We start from the raw sequence: 16,261 nt of genomic DNA, 5'->3' as shown, positions 1-16,261 counted from the left end.
CCTCATCTTACGTCTACATGCACACACGCACGAGTGCCCTCCCCCAGTCTACCGCATAAGGGAAAATATATTGTCCTGAGCACCTTCCAGGGTTGTTGTAAGGATTGTGAGAAGTGATTTGGATGCCCTGCCAGATGACGTTCCGAAGGGAACTGCTTCTAAAAGGGTTCCTATGAGTGCAAAATGTTACACTGGGCCTAAGAATGAGCCTCCCTGCCGCACCAGGCCATGTGCAGGCCAGAACCTGCATTGCAGGAAACTGGACTGGGTGACCCTTTGGGCCCCTACCAACTCTACTGTTCTGTGATTCTATCTCTGGGCTTTCCTTTTCTTGTGGGGCTTTGCAGGATCTGGACAGTGGGGACATGAAGAGGCGGGTGCACCTCTTCGACACCCAGAGAAGGGCAAAGGAGGAAGACCCAATCATTCCGTTCAGCGATGGGCCCATCATCTCCAAATGGGGCGCCATCTCCAGGTCGTCGCGCACGGGTTATCACACGACAGACCCAATTCAAGCTACTGCTTCCCAAGGAAGTGCTACAAAGCCAGTCAGCATGTCAGGTATGGGCTGGGTTGGTCGGGAGCCTTGGAAACGATATAGAAGAGGATGCCAGGGTGGCAGGTGTGGGTGGAGGGCAGGATTCTCTCTGGCCTGAGCTGAGTTTGCACCTTTTGCCTGTTTCAGATTACACCCCTTACGTCAGCACCATTGATTCAAGATGGAGCTCCTACAATTCCGATTCTACTTCATCAGCGCCTTTCAGAGAACGGTAGGTGAGGGAGCGCTTGTCGAAGGGGGCATCTGGGGAGCCCATCCTGGACATCACCTCGCCTAAGCTCAGCGTGCCCAGATCCCTTGCCAGGTCCCATGGAAGCAGTAGGAGTTTTCAGGCCACGGCAGTCAGCGCTAAGTTCACAGCTCCTCAGTGGTGGGACTGGGGCTTGGGAGATCTGGGTTGAAATCCCCATTCAACCATTCCCTGCACCAACCACTTTCTTTAAACCTAACCTACCCCAAGGATGGAGGATGCAGGTATTCCTGGTGGCCAGCCAGGATGTCTTGTGTTCTCCCTCCACTGTGGGAAGCAGTCTGCCTCTGAATGCCAGTTGCTGGAGAACACAAGGACTCAGCTCCTGCTTTCAGGCTTCCTACTGGGGCATCCGGTTGGCCACTGTGAGAACAGGGTGCTGGGCTAGTGCCCCCCGCCCTGTCCTAATCCAACAGAGCTCTTGCTACATTCTTAAAAGGAATATGTGGGGAGGGAGAGAACCAGGGATTGCACCTGGAGCTCATTCCAGGAAAGCCAGGATGCAAATGTAATAATAAATAAAAGGACAATAGAATGGAGTGAGCGCCACCTTGCCAGAGCCAGTGCGTGGGGACTGGGCTTGGGCTTGGGATGAGGGTGCTTTCTGACACCATTTGCCCTGCATGAAATACGCTGTGTTGAAACCCCATTGTAGTCATTTCGCTGGCATTCTGCAGCGACCCCTGTGCAGACTAATTCATACCAGGCTGTTCAATTTGAGGGTGGGGGATAGAGGTTCAGTTGTCTCTTTGCTGGGCATCATTTTCCTGCAGAGAGGAGGGAATCCTGGGACAGGCCAGTCAGCTGGGAATTTCCTTTTATCCCTGGACCTTTCTGTGCACCTTCAGAAGGTCTGAGGATGAAAGGAAACCCCTGGCTGGCAGGCCCATCTCAAGAGCCCCCCCTGTTTCCTTCTTCATCAGAGGTCCAGTGTCACGCTTCCAAGCAATGTGCAGGGAGCAACTTCTAAACCTTCCTTCTCTTCCAAGGGACCAGTTCATCCTTACAGATGTGTCTGCCCCAAGAAAGCATTCTAGCACTGGAGATCTACTGAGCATCGAACTGCAGCAGGTATGGCTGATCTGGCAACTTTGCCTCCTGCTCTGTAATTTTTTGGGGGGATGGAGAATTTACAGGGGGCCGGCCAGTCTGTTGAGCACGGTCCAAGAGCTGCAGGGCGGAGGGAGGAATGGAATGAGTGTTGCTTCCAACCTGCCATTTCCTCTGTTATTCTTCCATGTAGGCCAAAAGTAACTCGTTGCTGCTTCAGAGAGAGGCCAACGCACTTGCCACGCAGCAGAAATGGAGCTCCTTGGCGGAAGGAAGCCCCCTCTCTTTGACCCTCCTAAGCAATGAAATCAGTCTGAGAAACGGCGAGGTAAAAAAGTAGCTGAGCTGGATGGAGAAGATACTGAAAGGAGGGACCCCTTTTAGAATACAGTGGTACCTTGGGTTACAAACACTTCGGGTTACAAACTCCACTAACCCCAGAAGTTGTACCTTGGGTTGCGAACTTTGCCCCAGGATGAGAACAGAAATTGTGTGGTGGCCGCATGGCAGCAGCAGGAGGCCCCATTAGCTAAAGTGGTACCTCAGGTTAAGAACGGATCTCCGGAACGAATTAAGTTTGTAACCTGAGGTACCACTGTAAATGCATTACAGAGTATGGAGGGAGACATCAGCGGTCATCTAGACCAGCCTACTGCTGCTAGGCAGGAAGACCACTGCTACCATCTCCCTGATACATGACTCCAACTTCTGCTTTAAAAAGCTCTTCTAATGAAGGCAGTCTGTTTCCCTGCTGAGGAGCTCAGTACCATCAGGAAGAAGTTGTTGTTGGTATATGTATATGTATATGTATATGTATATGTATATGTATATGTATATGTATATGTATATGTATATGTATATGTATATGTATATGTATATGTACAGTGGACGCTCGGGTTGCGAACGTGATCCATGCAGGATGCACATTCGCAACCCGCAGCGTTTGCAACCTGCAGCGGCACATGGGTTGCGATTTGGCGCTTCTGCACATGTGCAAAGTATGATTTAGTGCTTCTGCACATGCGCAACCACCAAAACCAAGAAGTAACCCGTTCCGGTACTTGCGGGTTTCGGCGGGTCCGTAACCCAAAAAAACGCAACCTGAAGCATCTGTAACACAAGGTGTGATTGTATATGTGTATGTATATGAGCAGTGCTTTTTTTCTAAAAAAAATGTTTAGGGGTACTCTCATTTTCCTGCTCATATTGAAATACTGCCCCTCAATGAGGCCAAACATAAGATTCACAAAATGTTTAGGGGTATGCGTATCCCTGCATCCCCCCAGAAAAAAACCACTGTATATGATAATTTCCTAGAGGCCAAGATCCAAGTTTAGTGCAAGTTCTCTTTGGTGAGAGAACCCCAGCAGGAGATTTAAAGTCACAAAGTATGCAGCAAAGTAAAGCATGGGAATATAGGCTGTTAGACCTTTAAAACATGCCCCTCCAAATGAGTTCCAAAATGTCCCCTTAAAAGGTTTCTTTCAAAAGTTTTTCTCTTCCCCCTGCGTGGGAAAAGGCAACACGTTTTGTCAATTAAAAACAGTTTGCTTACAAACTCTCCAAAGGTCAGATTCGTGTGCTTCAGAAAGTTGCACAGGCAGCAAAACTTGTCTTAGTCACAAAGTGGTAAAAGCACCTGAAGGAGCATCTCCACCCCCATTGTTCTGACTGGATACTGTGGTCCAGCTCCGAGGGCCTTCTGGCTGTTCCCTCCCTGTGAGAAGTGAAGTTACAGGGAACCAGGCAGGGAAGTTACAGGGAACCAGGAATACATCTGAATGCAACCCTGTTTAGGGAAGTTTTAAATGTTTGGTGTTTTTAATATTCTCTTGGGAGCCACCCAGAGTGGCTGGGGAAACCCAGCCAGATGAGTGGAGTACAGTATAAATATATGATGATGATGATGATTCCTAAATGTTAAAAATTTTGGTGTAGAAACTCCAGAGTGGCTTGTGAGAGCCATGTGGTTGAGCTGGAACAACCAGCTGAAACCTCTTCAAACGCTGAGCTGCTCAGGTAGACTGGAAGGGAACAATAGGCTTGGTTATCTATTGACTCCTCAAGGTAAGGGGAAGTGACCTAGCTAAGCCTGGCAGGACAGTTTACTCTATGTCATTAACCCCATCATGCATTAATTAGACTTAAGCATGTTAGTTATATGAGGCTAGTTATCCCACAGTTCTGTCAAATGTTTGGTTTTAATCCTTTTTCATGTAATCTGAACCCATTGGAGCAATAGAAAACAAACTTGCTTTGCCATCTGTCAGGGGTGAGCCTGTGTAGAAACTAGCCTCCTTTCTGAGGGTAATACATTAATTTCTCCGCCTGCTTCTGCTTCTTGCCCCCAACTACCCCTGGAGTTTCACCCCTGGAGGCTTGGCCCAGAATGGGAGGCAGCCCTCAGGCTGAAAGAAGCCCCCCGCCCCTGATCTTGGGGGCAGCCTTTCAGTTGTTTCTTTATTTCCTAAGCTTTCTAGTCGCTTGCCACCCAATGCTCTCCAAGCAACTTGCAAAGAAATGAATAGGCATAAATGTATTATACAATAGAAAAGGGGTTAGGGAATCACGTAACCCATAAATATTCCATATAGCATACTTGGAAAACAAAAACTGAACACCAGCCCTCCTGCATAGCAGTAATAAAAAACATTAGCAAAACAAAGATGAGCAGCAGAGCAATGCTGAGAGCCAGTGTGGCATAGTGGTTAGAGTGTTGGACTAGGATCTGGGAGACCAGGGTTCAATCCCCACTCAGCCGTGAAACTCACTTGGCTTCAGTGAGCTAGTCACTGCCTCTCAGCCCAATATTACCTCAAATGAGGAGGGGAGACCCACCTTGAGCTCCTTGGAGAAAAAGGTGGGATATAAACAGAATAAGTAAATAATATAAACACTCCCACCTACAAAACTAGCTGACTCGCCATCTTTGTCACATTCTCCTTTGGACACATCCCAGTTAGTCACTGTCTGTCTTCCCATGTAATGCCCAGAAGTGTTCCAGCTCCACAAATGTCTTTGGCCTGAGATTGAGCCTGGCTACTCTAAACTTAAAAGGAAGGGGCAACTTCAGTAAGAAGGAAATGGCATTGTGTGAAATGTGCCCACTCTTTTCCTTGGCCAGCCTGCAAAGGTCCTTGAAGGGCACCTTGTGTTCTCAAGGGGCAGGTCTCCTCCAAGAGCAAGTGGGGAAAGCAGTGCCTGAGTTAGGGTTTGATTCAGCAGCATATATAGTTGTCACTTCAGATGCAAAACAGGGCAGGACCTGCCACTTATGGGCAAATCCAGGTCATGCAGTTATAGTTGGCTGCAAGGTCTTGTGCAACCGGCAGGCTTCCCCAAAATGTCAATACTTTTTTCAGTAAGGAAAGTGAATGCGAAGATGCACTGGGAAAGTGTAGGGTGAGACCTGCCCTGATGCAACAGCATCTCTAACCTCCCTGCAGACAAATAGGAGAGAATGCTCATACAATAGCCAACATTGTCTAATCTCCTTCCAAACAAATCAGGATGAATGACCAATAAACAGGTAATCCAGAAGCACTTTCTGCCTGCAGCTGAGGGACACACTATGAGCTTCCAGTTTCTTGTATGCCTGATTCCCCATTTTCTGTGGAAACAGGAACAGCAGCTACTTCTCCTTTATTTACCATCTCTCTACACCTTGCCCTTCTCCTGGAGCACTGCCCTCCCTCCCTTTCTTTTTTCTGAGTAATGTTTTTCTGGTTGCATAACAAATGACATTTATCAGCTTCAGCCAACCTGTTGAGTGGCTACACGTTGCATATGTCAGTCACATGTAAGAAGGGAAATGGAGGAGGGACACTGCCGTATAACTGAATCACTGAACTCATTGCCAAGGCTTCAGCTACCTGCAACATATCTTCTCCATAAGTATGCATGAATGTACTTCTGTTTACATAGCTGACACGGGGGACCCAGACCTTGTCAAAATGGGTTTGTTTGCTTTTAGTTCAGCCCCTAACCATTAGGTATTTTGGAAGAGCCAGGTCCCTAACTTTTATTTTATTATTTTATTTTGTAAAATTTGCATGCCGCCTGATTGTAAACACACACACACATATCAAAGCAGCCTAAGGAAAAGGAAAAAAAATAAAATTATCAGTAAGAAGAATTAACAAAAATTTTTAAGATTTTTGAAAAGCTGAAATAATAAACTAAAAACAGATTAAAACTCACACCAGTTTTATAAACATCTGGACAGGCTTACCTAAACACAACTGTTTTTAACAGTAAAAAAACCCCAACAGAGATAGAGTACAGTGAAAACACCTAGAGGGAGTTTCAGGGTGTGCATGCTGCCACACTAAAATATCAAGTTCTTTTGAATGTGGAGCAGGTGGCCTGTGGCACCTACAACAGCGCTGGTTCTGCTGACTGAAGCGGTTGAGTGGCCGTAAGGCGATCTCATAGAAATACCTTTCTTTCCCTTTCTTTAAATCAATTGTGCTTTGTCTGTTTCCCCCCACTCCAATCCTGCTTCTTAGTCTGACTATCCGGAGGACGGTGCAGACACAAAGCCAGACCGAGACATTGAACTGGAACTGTCAGCCCTCGATGCCGATGAGCTTGGTGGGCAGGGAGAGCAAATTGAGGTACATGAACACTGCCGTTTCCTTGGTTCACTGAACATGCCTATGTGTCTGTGTCTTTGCATCCTGTACTATCCCAGAAATCCAGAGCTGGTGGCCCTCCTATTAAGTTTCCATGTAAAGCATGAAATAATCACAGACCAAAACTCTGGTTGAATCCCAGCCTTGCCAGACTCCCAGTTCAGGCACAGCAGTGTTACTGAGATGTTCATAAAATTCTGAGTATTGATTCCCCATTCCGTAGAATTGTGTCTTGCATGAAATTTTGAGTCAAACTGCTGGTCCAGTCTGTTTACCCTGAGTGGCAGCAGCTTTCCATCAGTTCAGATCTGGGTCTTCTCAGCCCCACTTCCCTAAGTCAGTGTTTCCCAACCGGTGTTCCGCGGCACACTAGTGTGCCGTGAGACACCGGCTGGTGTGCCGTGGGAGGAAGGCGGGCGAGTCGGGCGGTGAGAGGCGGCGGCGGCGGCGAGGATCCGCGTCGAGCCGGGGGCGGCTCCGCGGTGGTGGTGCCGAGCGGCGGGGCAGCGCGCGCAAAAGGGAGGAGCGCGAGACAGCGGAGGAGGAGGAGGCCGGCATGTCCGGGCAGCAGCAGCAACAACAGCAGCAGCAACTCCCGCCGCCGCCCCCTCCTCCGCCCGCTATCGCCGCCGCCGCCTCAGCTGCCCTCGCTCTGCTGCCTCCTCCCACCCCGGCAAGGGGGAGGGAAAAAACTTTCGCTTTTGTGCGTCCCTCCCGGCGTGACGCTGCGCGCTGACGTCACGGGGCGGGGCTTTAATGGTGGTGTGCCGCGAGATTTTTTTCCGGCTAACAGGTGTGCCGTTGCCCAAAAACGTTTGGGAAACACTGCCCTAAGTCACTTTTAAATGTAGAGGTAGAGGATTGGACCCAGGACCTCCTATGTGCAGAGCACATACCCCTAACACTGGCCCTGGACCCTCCCTCCCCTATATTTTGGACTGGCCACAAAGAATCCCTGGTGGCTATGGCAGGGAGCTTTAGGGTCTGCCCTCTAGCCTCTCAGCTCCTTCTCAGCAAGGCCATTTCCACTTCACCTTTCTCCATCATTTGTGCGGGAGTTCTGATTGGTTGGCAGCACCCCCCACTCCCACACGGCTAACGCTGTCCTTCTACTTCCAGGAGATTCTGAGCCTGCAGCTTGGCATTGGCGACCAGGACGATCATCTGTTCAACGGGTCAGCTCTGGAGAACGGCCACCCTCTGGAACAGCCTCCAAAAGAGCCCAGGCAGCAGGCGAGGCCCACCTTAGGTGAAGACCTTGCTATTCTGTGAGTGTCAGACGGAAACTGAAGCTTTCTGTGCCCCAATACAGAGCCTCTGCTGTCTCTCCTGGTGTCCCCTGTGGCACATTTATTCAATAAGTGTGCCATTGCAATGTTTAAGGCAGCTTTACCTGATCAGGACAATAGTGACTGCTGGGAAACTCACAAAAGTGGAGGAAAGAATCTGCTTTCTCACATTATATAAAGAATGTGTTGATCATTTCTGTGCAGGAAGGACTCATCCTTGAGCTAGCCTGCTAGAAAATCTGCGCCCTGCTCTCCTTGCTGAATTAGGCATCCAGCTCCAATAATCCAGGCATGCTTTTCTTCTGAGAACATGACTTAATTTCTATGCTGGTGTAGAGCTAAGGCGAAGGGATGGCTATATAAGCCTGTGTGATTTGTAAGCCCATGGAATCCACTATTGTGGGTTCCCCAGCAGCCACTGCTGTTCTGACCAAGTAAAGCCGTCTCAAGCGCCTCAGTGGTGTTTTTAGTGGAGAAATCCACCATGCTTCCTTGCCGAATGCTGGCCTTCTCTTGCCTGGTCTCTTCTTTCTTACTCCTTAGACTTACCCAGTCCGAGCCCTTCATATTTTGGGGGCTGTGGCTCACCCCAGCCCCATGCAATCTTGCAATTGATAGAAGTTATAGTTCGAAATGTATGGAGGGCACCAACACAGGGGAGGCTCTTTCTCTCTTCTTCCCCTTCTCTCCTCCAAGTCTCTCCCATTCATTTGCAGCAGCCCTTCAGCCACTGTGATGAGTGAAGAAAGGAAATGGCTCTGAGCTCTGATGGCACAACAGTGTTTCTGGTCACTGCTGTGTTGCTAGTTTCTCTCAAGAGGCCCCAGAGTTACACCAGTGGCTCCACAGAGAAGGGAGAGAAATTTAGTGATTCTGGGTTATTAGCAGTGTGAGAGCTCAGGGTTAATGAACACAGCTTCTCGCCCCCCCCCCCACACACTCTGTCAGAACCCATCTGTTCATTAACTGTCATGATAAGTAATAAAAATGAAGAAAAATCACAACTCAACTAGGGTATCAAAACTATCAGGGATAATTCACTGTCCCTTATTTTTTACATCCTTGGATAGCTGTGAGAATGTTGAAATTCCTGTGTTCTATTTTAAATAATGATCAGGGTTTATTTCCCTCTTCTCCCCTCTCCTCCCTCCCTCCCCCCACCCAAAAAAAATCACCAGGGAGAAGCAGAAAGCAACCCTGCCAATGACCTGTTTCAGCCAGCCAACGGCATCCTCTGTGAGCGGGGTGACGTCCCTGCCCATCACAGCTTCCTCCTCCGGAGTGGGCAGCCTCGTTCTCAAGACAGCCCACAGCCTCACAGCAGCTCACATCATGGCAGAAGGGAAAAGTGACTTTTTAAGGCCAGTGGCAAATGGCAAGATGGTTAACAGCTGAGAGGTGTTACGTTTTCAAGCTCGTGATCATGCTAAGGCAGCATTTACACTATATTATATAATGTATATATTTTTTAAGAAAATACTATTGGGGTGATTTGTTTCCTGTGGACTCTTTGATACATCAGGCCCCTCTCAACTTTGCATTCTGGAAAAAGAAAAGAGAAAACAAACCACTTTGCTAGGCTCAGGTGTTCACGTTCCACAAGTGGTTTGTAAAAAGCTTAAGAGCAGCTTTTTAATTTGTTTGTGGAAATTCCAGGGCGCCTTCTGAGCCGTTCTTGTTGAGAGACAGCCTCTCTAGATAAATTTGCAAGTTAGTTCATTGAAGCCAGCAGATCCTCGGGGTGAAGTGACTCATGGGAATAGAACTCACTTGTTTTGCCTTGTTTTGTTTCATGAGAGAGGAACTTGTATCTGGTTGCAGTTGCTTGTTTCTTCAGCTGTGGAACTTTGCATGAAATAAGCATGTGAGAGAGAGAAAGAGAAAGAGAAAGAGAAAGAGAAAGAGAGAGGTGGGCTGGGGATCCTCTTAACATAAGACTTAATTCAGGGTTGATACACTTTTTCTTTTTCCTTTCCCTTTTATCTTTGCACGACTGCATTATATGCAGTAGTGTAGCACTTTGCATATTCCTGTCTGGCCCTCCCCCTTCATTTCCCCTACCCCACCCCTCTTCTGATTTAGAGCTTGGTATTTCCACATATCAAGCAACTTGCCTGTGTACAAATAATAGAGTGCAAAATCGAAGTGCCTGCATCCTAGTGCTTACATCTTCTGTCTCTTTACCTGCTCTTGAGTTGTAAGCAGAATTGTTACATCGACAACAATGGACTTGTCCACACTGACCGTACCTTTCCGTCTATGAGAAGCCCCCTTGTCTAATACATGGAAAAGTACGGCACCTTCCTCTGCTCTTTCCAGGCACAATCTGGGGATCCCTCCCCCTTTTTTTCCCTCTGGAGTTTTCTCTGCAAAAAACCCGCTCTTTAAAGATCAGCAAGTGCAAAGAGCAATCTGCAGAAAACCCAAATGGGGGTTTGCTCCAATTCATATTTGAAGAGCAGGTTTTCACAGGGAAAGCTTAGGGCAGAACCCCCACAAAAAGCCACTGAGATGCAGTTCGTTAAAGTGTAGACCTCTGCCTAGAAAGAGCAGGGTAAAACCTAAGTGTGGATAAGGCCAAGAACCCCCTGCACTTGTTCCCTGGGCTCCGAGTTGTGCAGCTCCTTCGGCCAGATCAGTCCCCAGAGCCTCAGCAATCAGCCGTTCCCTGCAAAAGAAATATTTTCTGTCACATTTGCACTGACTTGACAACACAGTATTGCTATTGATGTACTTTTCAAATAAGAAGTGATTAGCAGTTCTTTTGACATTCATTGTGTTGTTTCGATTATAGCATTACTGGGAAGTTTAGTGTTTAGGTTTTATTACTGACACTTGACAAGGCCTTGAACACTTAATGGTATAGCTTTAGCTCGGCTTGTACAGAACAACGAATAAATGTGTCTTTTTAAAATGTGACTTTAAGGAAACGCAAGTAGGGAGCCATCACCTGAAATAAGAACACACACCTCTTGGGCCCTGAGCCGTATTTTCTTTTACTTTCTTGCTTTAGAAACTCAGGGCACCCAGAAGGTGGCAGAGCAAAAGAATGCTTGCTGGCAAGATAAGACCTTCCTCATTTGTCTTCTATGGCTTTCTAGTTCTGATTTTTGCATTACTCCTCTTCTTCTTTTTTGCAGTGTTTGATAATTAACTTCTGTGAAGTTGTTTACTTGGAGAATTGTACTGGGATATTTTAGCCAAGTGACATTTTCACAGGTATACTGTACTCAAGGGCTCATCCCACTAGCAAATGGCTTGTAAAAGAGACGATCATGTTACTACTGGCAAAACAGAGCTGGTGACTGTTTGGGATGCCACCCCGTGTGCAGGATCAGGCCGCTTCTTTTCACTTCCTTTTTTAAGAAACTATATCGTGCACACTTCTGGATTAGGGGTGGGGCAAAAACAGGCATTTCTCTGAGGGTTACAATACTGACTTGCATCCTTTTTTATTTTATATCTGCTGACTTGAAAGTTCATGAAAAAAATTATGTTGTAAATATTATTATCTGAAAAAAAAATCCAAGCATTAGTTTATATATATTTATATAATATATATAATTCCAGTGATGTTGTGAAAGATCCCGGCCACTTATTTAATACTAAGGCACAAAGAGCTATTTATAATAGGACAGCCAAATCCCTTCTCTTAATTTCATGGGACAATTCCTCAGGCTCCTCCTCCTGTTGCCACCTCACTCCTGCAACAAGGGAAACAGGGCAGCTGGGGATTTGAGACTAAAGTACCCATTTTCTTTAAACTTGTGACTGTTAAGATTAACTGATTTTGGTGTGGAATGCCATTTGGGTTGTTATTGTGTTCTCTGATCCAGCTGGGAAATCTTGTATATATAAATATTACATTTGAAATGCTTCCAAAAGTTGTTGTTTTTTTGCGCTATATGTAACTTCAGATATATAGAGATATATGCAAAACAGCCTCTCTCTCTCTTTTACATGGATATTTAAACAATAAGATCTTCTGTGTTGCAGGTGACGTGTTTTTTAAGGAGGAAGAAAATGAATTGCTATTTTATTGCAAAAATAGACAAATATTAGAAGTCTGAGAGATCCTCATTTTTGCCCTCAGGGAAATAGCCCCTCTGTGAACTGGAGCTCCCCCAGGCGCCAGTACAATCCAAGGGTGAATATATAGTAAGACCTTGGTTGTGCTGCTGGGGAAGGGGGCGTGGCATAAATTGTTTACAGTTCTTCGTTCACTTGTCCAGTGGCATCGCATAATTTTAAAAGCCACCATATTTCTGCTGTCCTTTTACCACCTGGACTGGGAACGAGCTGCCTTTGTGCTTCCTTGGCAGAGGTAGTGAGAACTCCTGCACTACAGTAGTTTAGTAGAAAGGGCCACACACTTGACAGGAAGCCTCTGCTCCAAGATTGTACTTTAAATCTTCAACACAGAGAATTGCAGGCTCAATGAAACAGCTGGGACTTTCTCGCCATGGAACTGGCATCGTTCTGGCAGGGCGTTGTCCACCTTCCGAAGCAGTTTGTACAAACTAGCCTGTCTGGGTGTGGAGCAGTCAACTTATGGTACATCCTTTGGATGCCCTTGGGCTCCCAGCCACCACCAACCATCCCCAGGCAACATGGCCAAGAATAGTCATAGGTGATGGGAGTTGTGTTGCAGCAGCACCAGGTGGTGGTGGGGGGGGGGGGCAAAGAAGCTCTGCATCCCTTGTCTTTGGGACAGCCAGAGGGATGGGTGCTGAGATGAATCAGCACCATAGCCTGCTTTGCAGCTGTATCTTTAGAATATTAGGCCAACCAGAGAAGAGAGCAGAGGAGGGTGGCTCCTGCCCTCTGCCAGCAGGTGGCATTTTTGTAGGCAGGTGCAGGGGGGATTGGGGGCCCGCATACTGGGGGGGGGGTAATTGTGGTAGCAAGAAAAACTTCAGCTGTGCTTCCTCATAATGTGCATTTCCTCTCCGGCTTCGTTTTGACTCAGTGCTTTGGGTAGCCAAGCTTCAGATGTGAAACAAATGCTGAGTGTGATGGTAGATGAGACTTTGAGCTGCATAGAGAAGCTGCTGGCCTGTGCTAAGGAAGAGTGGCAGGTCTGTGATAGGCCTGGTTTGACCACTGGTCCCTGCTGGATGCGCTGTTCGAAATTAATACCTGGTGACAGTTGGAGTATAGAACACAGTGCTTGCCTAAAGTGTTTGTGGCACATGCCAGAACAGAAGTCCTGGTAGTATCCTTTCTTCCATTCTTTCTTGATAATTTGAAAGCCAGGTCTGTTGTGAAATAAACTTCATTTACAAACAAAAACTCCATGCGGCTTGGCTGTGGGTTTTCTTGTGGTGAGCAGTTTTCATGTCTAATTTTGTGAGCGGCTGGCATTTCTCAGTATTTGATTAAGCCTGGCCTGCTCTGCAAAGGGTTCAATCTAAGCGCTTGCATCTGCACCCCAATATTATTTGGGGAGGGGGCAATAGCCAGCCATTCACTACCTGTGGGAGGTGTTTATTTTTAAGCCCTTTGTATTTAGGAGTTCTATATTTAGAGACTGAATTTGCAAATAACATGGCATGACACAGTGTTTTGCTGGGGCGTGTTCTTCCCCTGCCTGAACTCTCAGCCACTACCTTGGCTCTGAGGAAGGGCAGCAGCGCGGTGCTTTGCTGGCAAAGCGATATTACCAGGCGTAAGGGTGGAGTGGGGTGGCTGGAGTGGAGTGAGCCAAAACTGTGAGCATCCCACTAGCCCCAAAACTGAGAGAGCAAATACCTGTCCACCACACACACAGGCTTTTGTGAAGCTTTTTAATGGACACTTTATATACTTGACAGAGTTTGAATTAAAAATAAAAACAATTCTGGCTGTGTTTCTGAGTGCCAGAAAACAGGGCGAGGTACACTTTTGCACAGATCCCACCTGCTTACCCAGAGAGAGTCCTCGGTTATTTAGTCCAAGGCATGGGGATGCATGCATTTTCCTTATCTGTGCAGACAAATAGATTATACTGTAGTTGTGATACAACATGCGTGGCTTTTCTTTGTACTGCACACACACCCTGTACAGCCACTCCAAAGTATTGTGGTTTAGCTTGCAGTATCTGCTGTCTGCATTTATACTATATACTACATATTCTTTTCCCTGGAAGTTAAAAGGAAAAGAAAAACACCACTTTTTCTTTTATTGTTGCGTTGATTAACCTTTTTATAAACCTGCTTGGCCCAGAAAGTTTGGGAAAAGAGGGCTGTTTGTCAATTCTACAACCGGTTGTGAAGCTGAAGTGTGAATATTTCTACGTCTGTATTAGACATTTTCTTTGCAAATCTATTGTTCGATTGAAATGTAAATGAAATAAAAGATGGTGTACACCCATCATGTATAATAAAGCAGACACCATCGCTACGGTGGATTTAATGCCTCATTTTTAATGATGCATACTCAGCTTCTATTTAAAAAAAAATTTAACTTAAAAAATCTGTAAAATAAAAAAAGGGATCTATTTGGGGCGGGGGATGAATTCTATTCCATTTAGTTCCGTTTTCAATTTCCAAATTCTGTTGTTTTTCCCTTTTGTGTTATAGGAATAGGATTTACATGGGAAAGCTTAGACCGTACGGTCTGTATTTTTGGGGAGGGAAGTTTGAGTGATGGGTGTGGGCTTTGTGATTTAGCCTGAATAGCAGAGTGAAGTCTGTGTGCGTGTCTTTTCTGTTGCACTGAAGTGAAAAGATAATTAGCTTTTGGGCTGGACACAGACTTTAGCGAATCGTGGGTTTTTTCAGTGTTTGAGAGAGAATTAATAGAAAAAAGTTTGCAGTACTTGACATGTATTTGCATGCCGTAAAATAAAACATTTTGTCCACCTTAACTTGTATTGCCTTCTTCTCTAAACATGGGCGTGGAGGGGGGGTTGTTTCAATTTTTGCACATTGAGGTCGGAGGTGGAAACTGTTAGCTAGGCATTCACATTGATAGCTTGCTCTTCTCAAAGGTTAGATCACATGCTTTGGTGTCTTTTGTTTAAAAAGTATTGGGCAACAGAGGATGGGAAAGTTCTTTCTGAAGCAGAGTGGACTGGTTCTGGGACAGATAATCTCTGCTGGAACATGATAGCTTTTCCTATGGATAAGTCACAATTGTGGGTTTGGGGGCAGGGTCAGTCTGGGTGATGCCTTGAGGCCCTTCCAATTCTTGGGGTCAGCGACAGAATCTAATAAAGGAGTTTGCTGAACTGGCCTGAAATGTTTATTTATAAACTTTGAATGAGCTTTGTTGCAAGCGCTACAGCAGCTAAGAGATTCTGCCCTCCAGGCTAATGGACGGGCCTTTCATCCATCCCACTTTCTTAGGGTAGGAAAATAGCCAGAATTGTGTTTGAGCTGGAAACAGATGAAGGGATACTCTTGCTGGAAGCAGGCTGGAAGCTGGAGACCCAGAGACACGCTTGTTCTGGGCTGGACACAAAGATGGAGAAGCAAGAGCTGTTGGGGTGTTGATGCTGTGAGCCCCTCCATCTCATGCTCAGGTTGTATAGATGTGTAAATAAACCATGTATCCTAAATACACCACAGTCCCTGATGACCTTCATTCCAAGGAAACCGAACCTGGGTAAGCGCCTGGAACCTCTGGGGTTTCTCATTACTTGGAGAATGGAACAGTATGTATGAAATCTCATCACAACAGTGAACTTCTAATCTGCCCCCACAAAAGGAACGGCATGAAAAATGCCGCTCTGGCTTATTCACACTACAGTGGTACCTCGGCTTAAGTACTTAATTCGTTCCTGAGGTCTGTACTTGACCTGAAACTGTTCTTAACCTGAAGCACCACTTTAACTAATGGGACCTCCTGCTGCCGCCACACCGCCGGAGCCCGATTTCTGTTCTCATCCTGAAGCAAAGTTCTTAAACTGAAGCACTATTTCTGGGTTAGCGGAGTCTGTAACCTGAAGCGTATGTAACCTGAGGTACCACTGTATATGTTTAAAGTACTACGAATCCACTTTAAAACAGCCACAGTTCCACCCCCCCCCATAATAAAGAATCCATTAAGGGTGCTGAGAGTTGTGAGGAGACCCCCTTCCCAGTGCTCTGGTTCCCAAAGTGCTTTAACAACTAATCCCTCTTTATGGGGAATGCAAGAAAAAGAAAGGAAGAAGGGAGCTAAATCCTGCTTGTTTAGGACTGTAAGAGCATAGTAAGAGCCTGCTGGATCAGGCCAAAGGGGACCCATCCAGTCCAGCATTCTGTTCTCACAGTGGCCAACCAGGTGCCCCAATGGAACACCCCGAAACATGACCCAAGCACAAGAACAGTGCTCCTCCCTTCCAGTGGTTTCCTGCAACTGGCTTTCAGAAGCACTGCTGCCTCCATCCGCACAGGCTAATAATAATATATATATATATATATATATATATATATATATATATATATACACACCCCGCCCATCTGGCTGAGTTTCCCCAGCCACTCTGGGCGGCTTCCAATCAAGTGTTAAACTT

General features: G+C 46.4%; 1 protein-coding gene across 4 annotated transcripts in view; it reads left to right on the top strand.

Moving 5' to 3' along the window:
• The window catches only part of RC3H2 (ring finger and CCCH-type domains 2), a 49,694-nt gene extending 35,065 nt beyond the window's left edge, over nucleotides 1-14,629 (top strand). For 3 of the 4 annotated variants that reach the window (XM_083485760.1, XM_083485758.1, XM_083485761.1), the window contains 7 exons: nucleotides 348-561; nucleotides 686-770; nucleotides 1,799-1,880; nucleotides 2,053-2,187; nucleotides 6,368-6,475; nucleotides 7,613-7,761; nucleotides 8,961-14,629. In XM_083485760.1, the coding sequence (XP_083341886.1) occupies nucleotides 348-561; nucleotides 686-770; nucleotides 1,799-1,880; nucleotides 2,053-2,187; nucleotides 6,368-6,475; nucleotides 7,613-7,761; nucleotides 8,961-9,177 (990 nt within the window). In that variant the 3' untranslated portion in view covers nucleotides 9,178-14,629. The remainder of the gene's footprint in view (nucleotides 1-347; nucleotides 562-685; nucleotides 771-1,798; nucleotides 1,881-2,052; nucleotides 2,188-6,367; nucleotides 6,476-7,612; nucleotides 7,762-8,960) is intronic. The other variant, XM_083485759.1, reaches the window with a different exon arrangement.
• Nucleotides 14,630-16,261: the final 1,632 nt, after the last annotated feature.

This window comes from Podarcis liolepis (assembly GCF_965112155.1).
Source record: "Podarcis liolepis genome assembly, chromosome: Z".
Taxonomy (NCBI): domain Eukaryota; kingdom Metazoa; phylum Chordata; class Lepidosauria; order Squamata; family Lacertidae; genus Podarcis; species Podarcis liolepis.
This window is presented reverse-complemented; position numbering and strand designations above follow the sequence as displayed.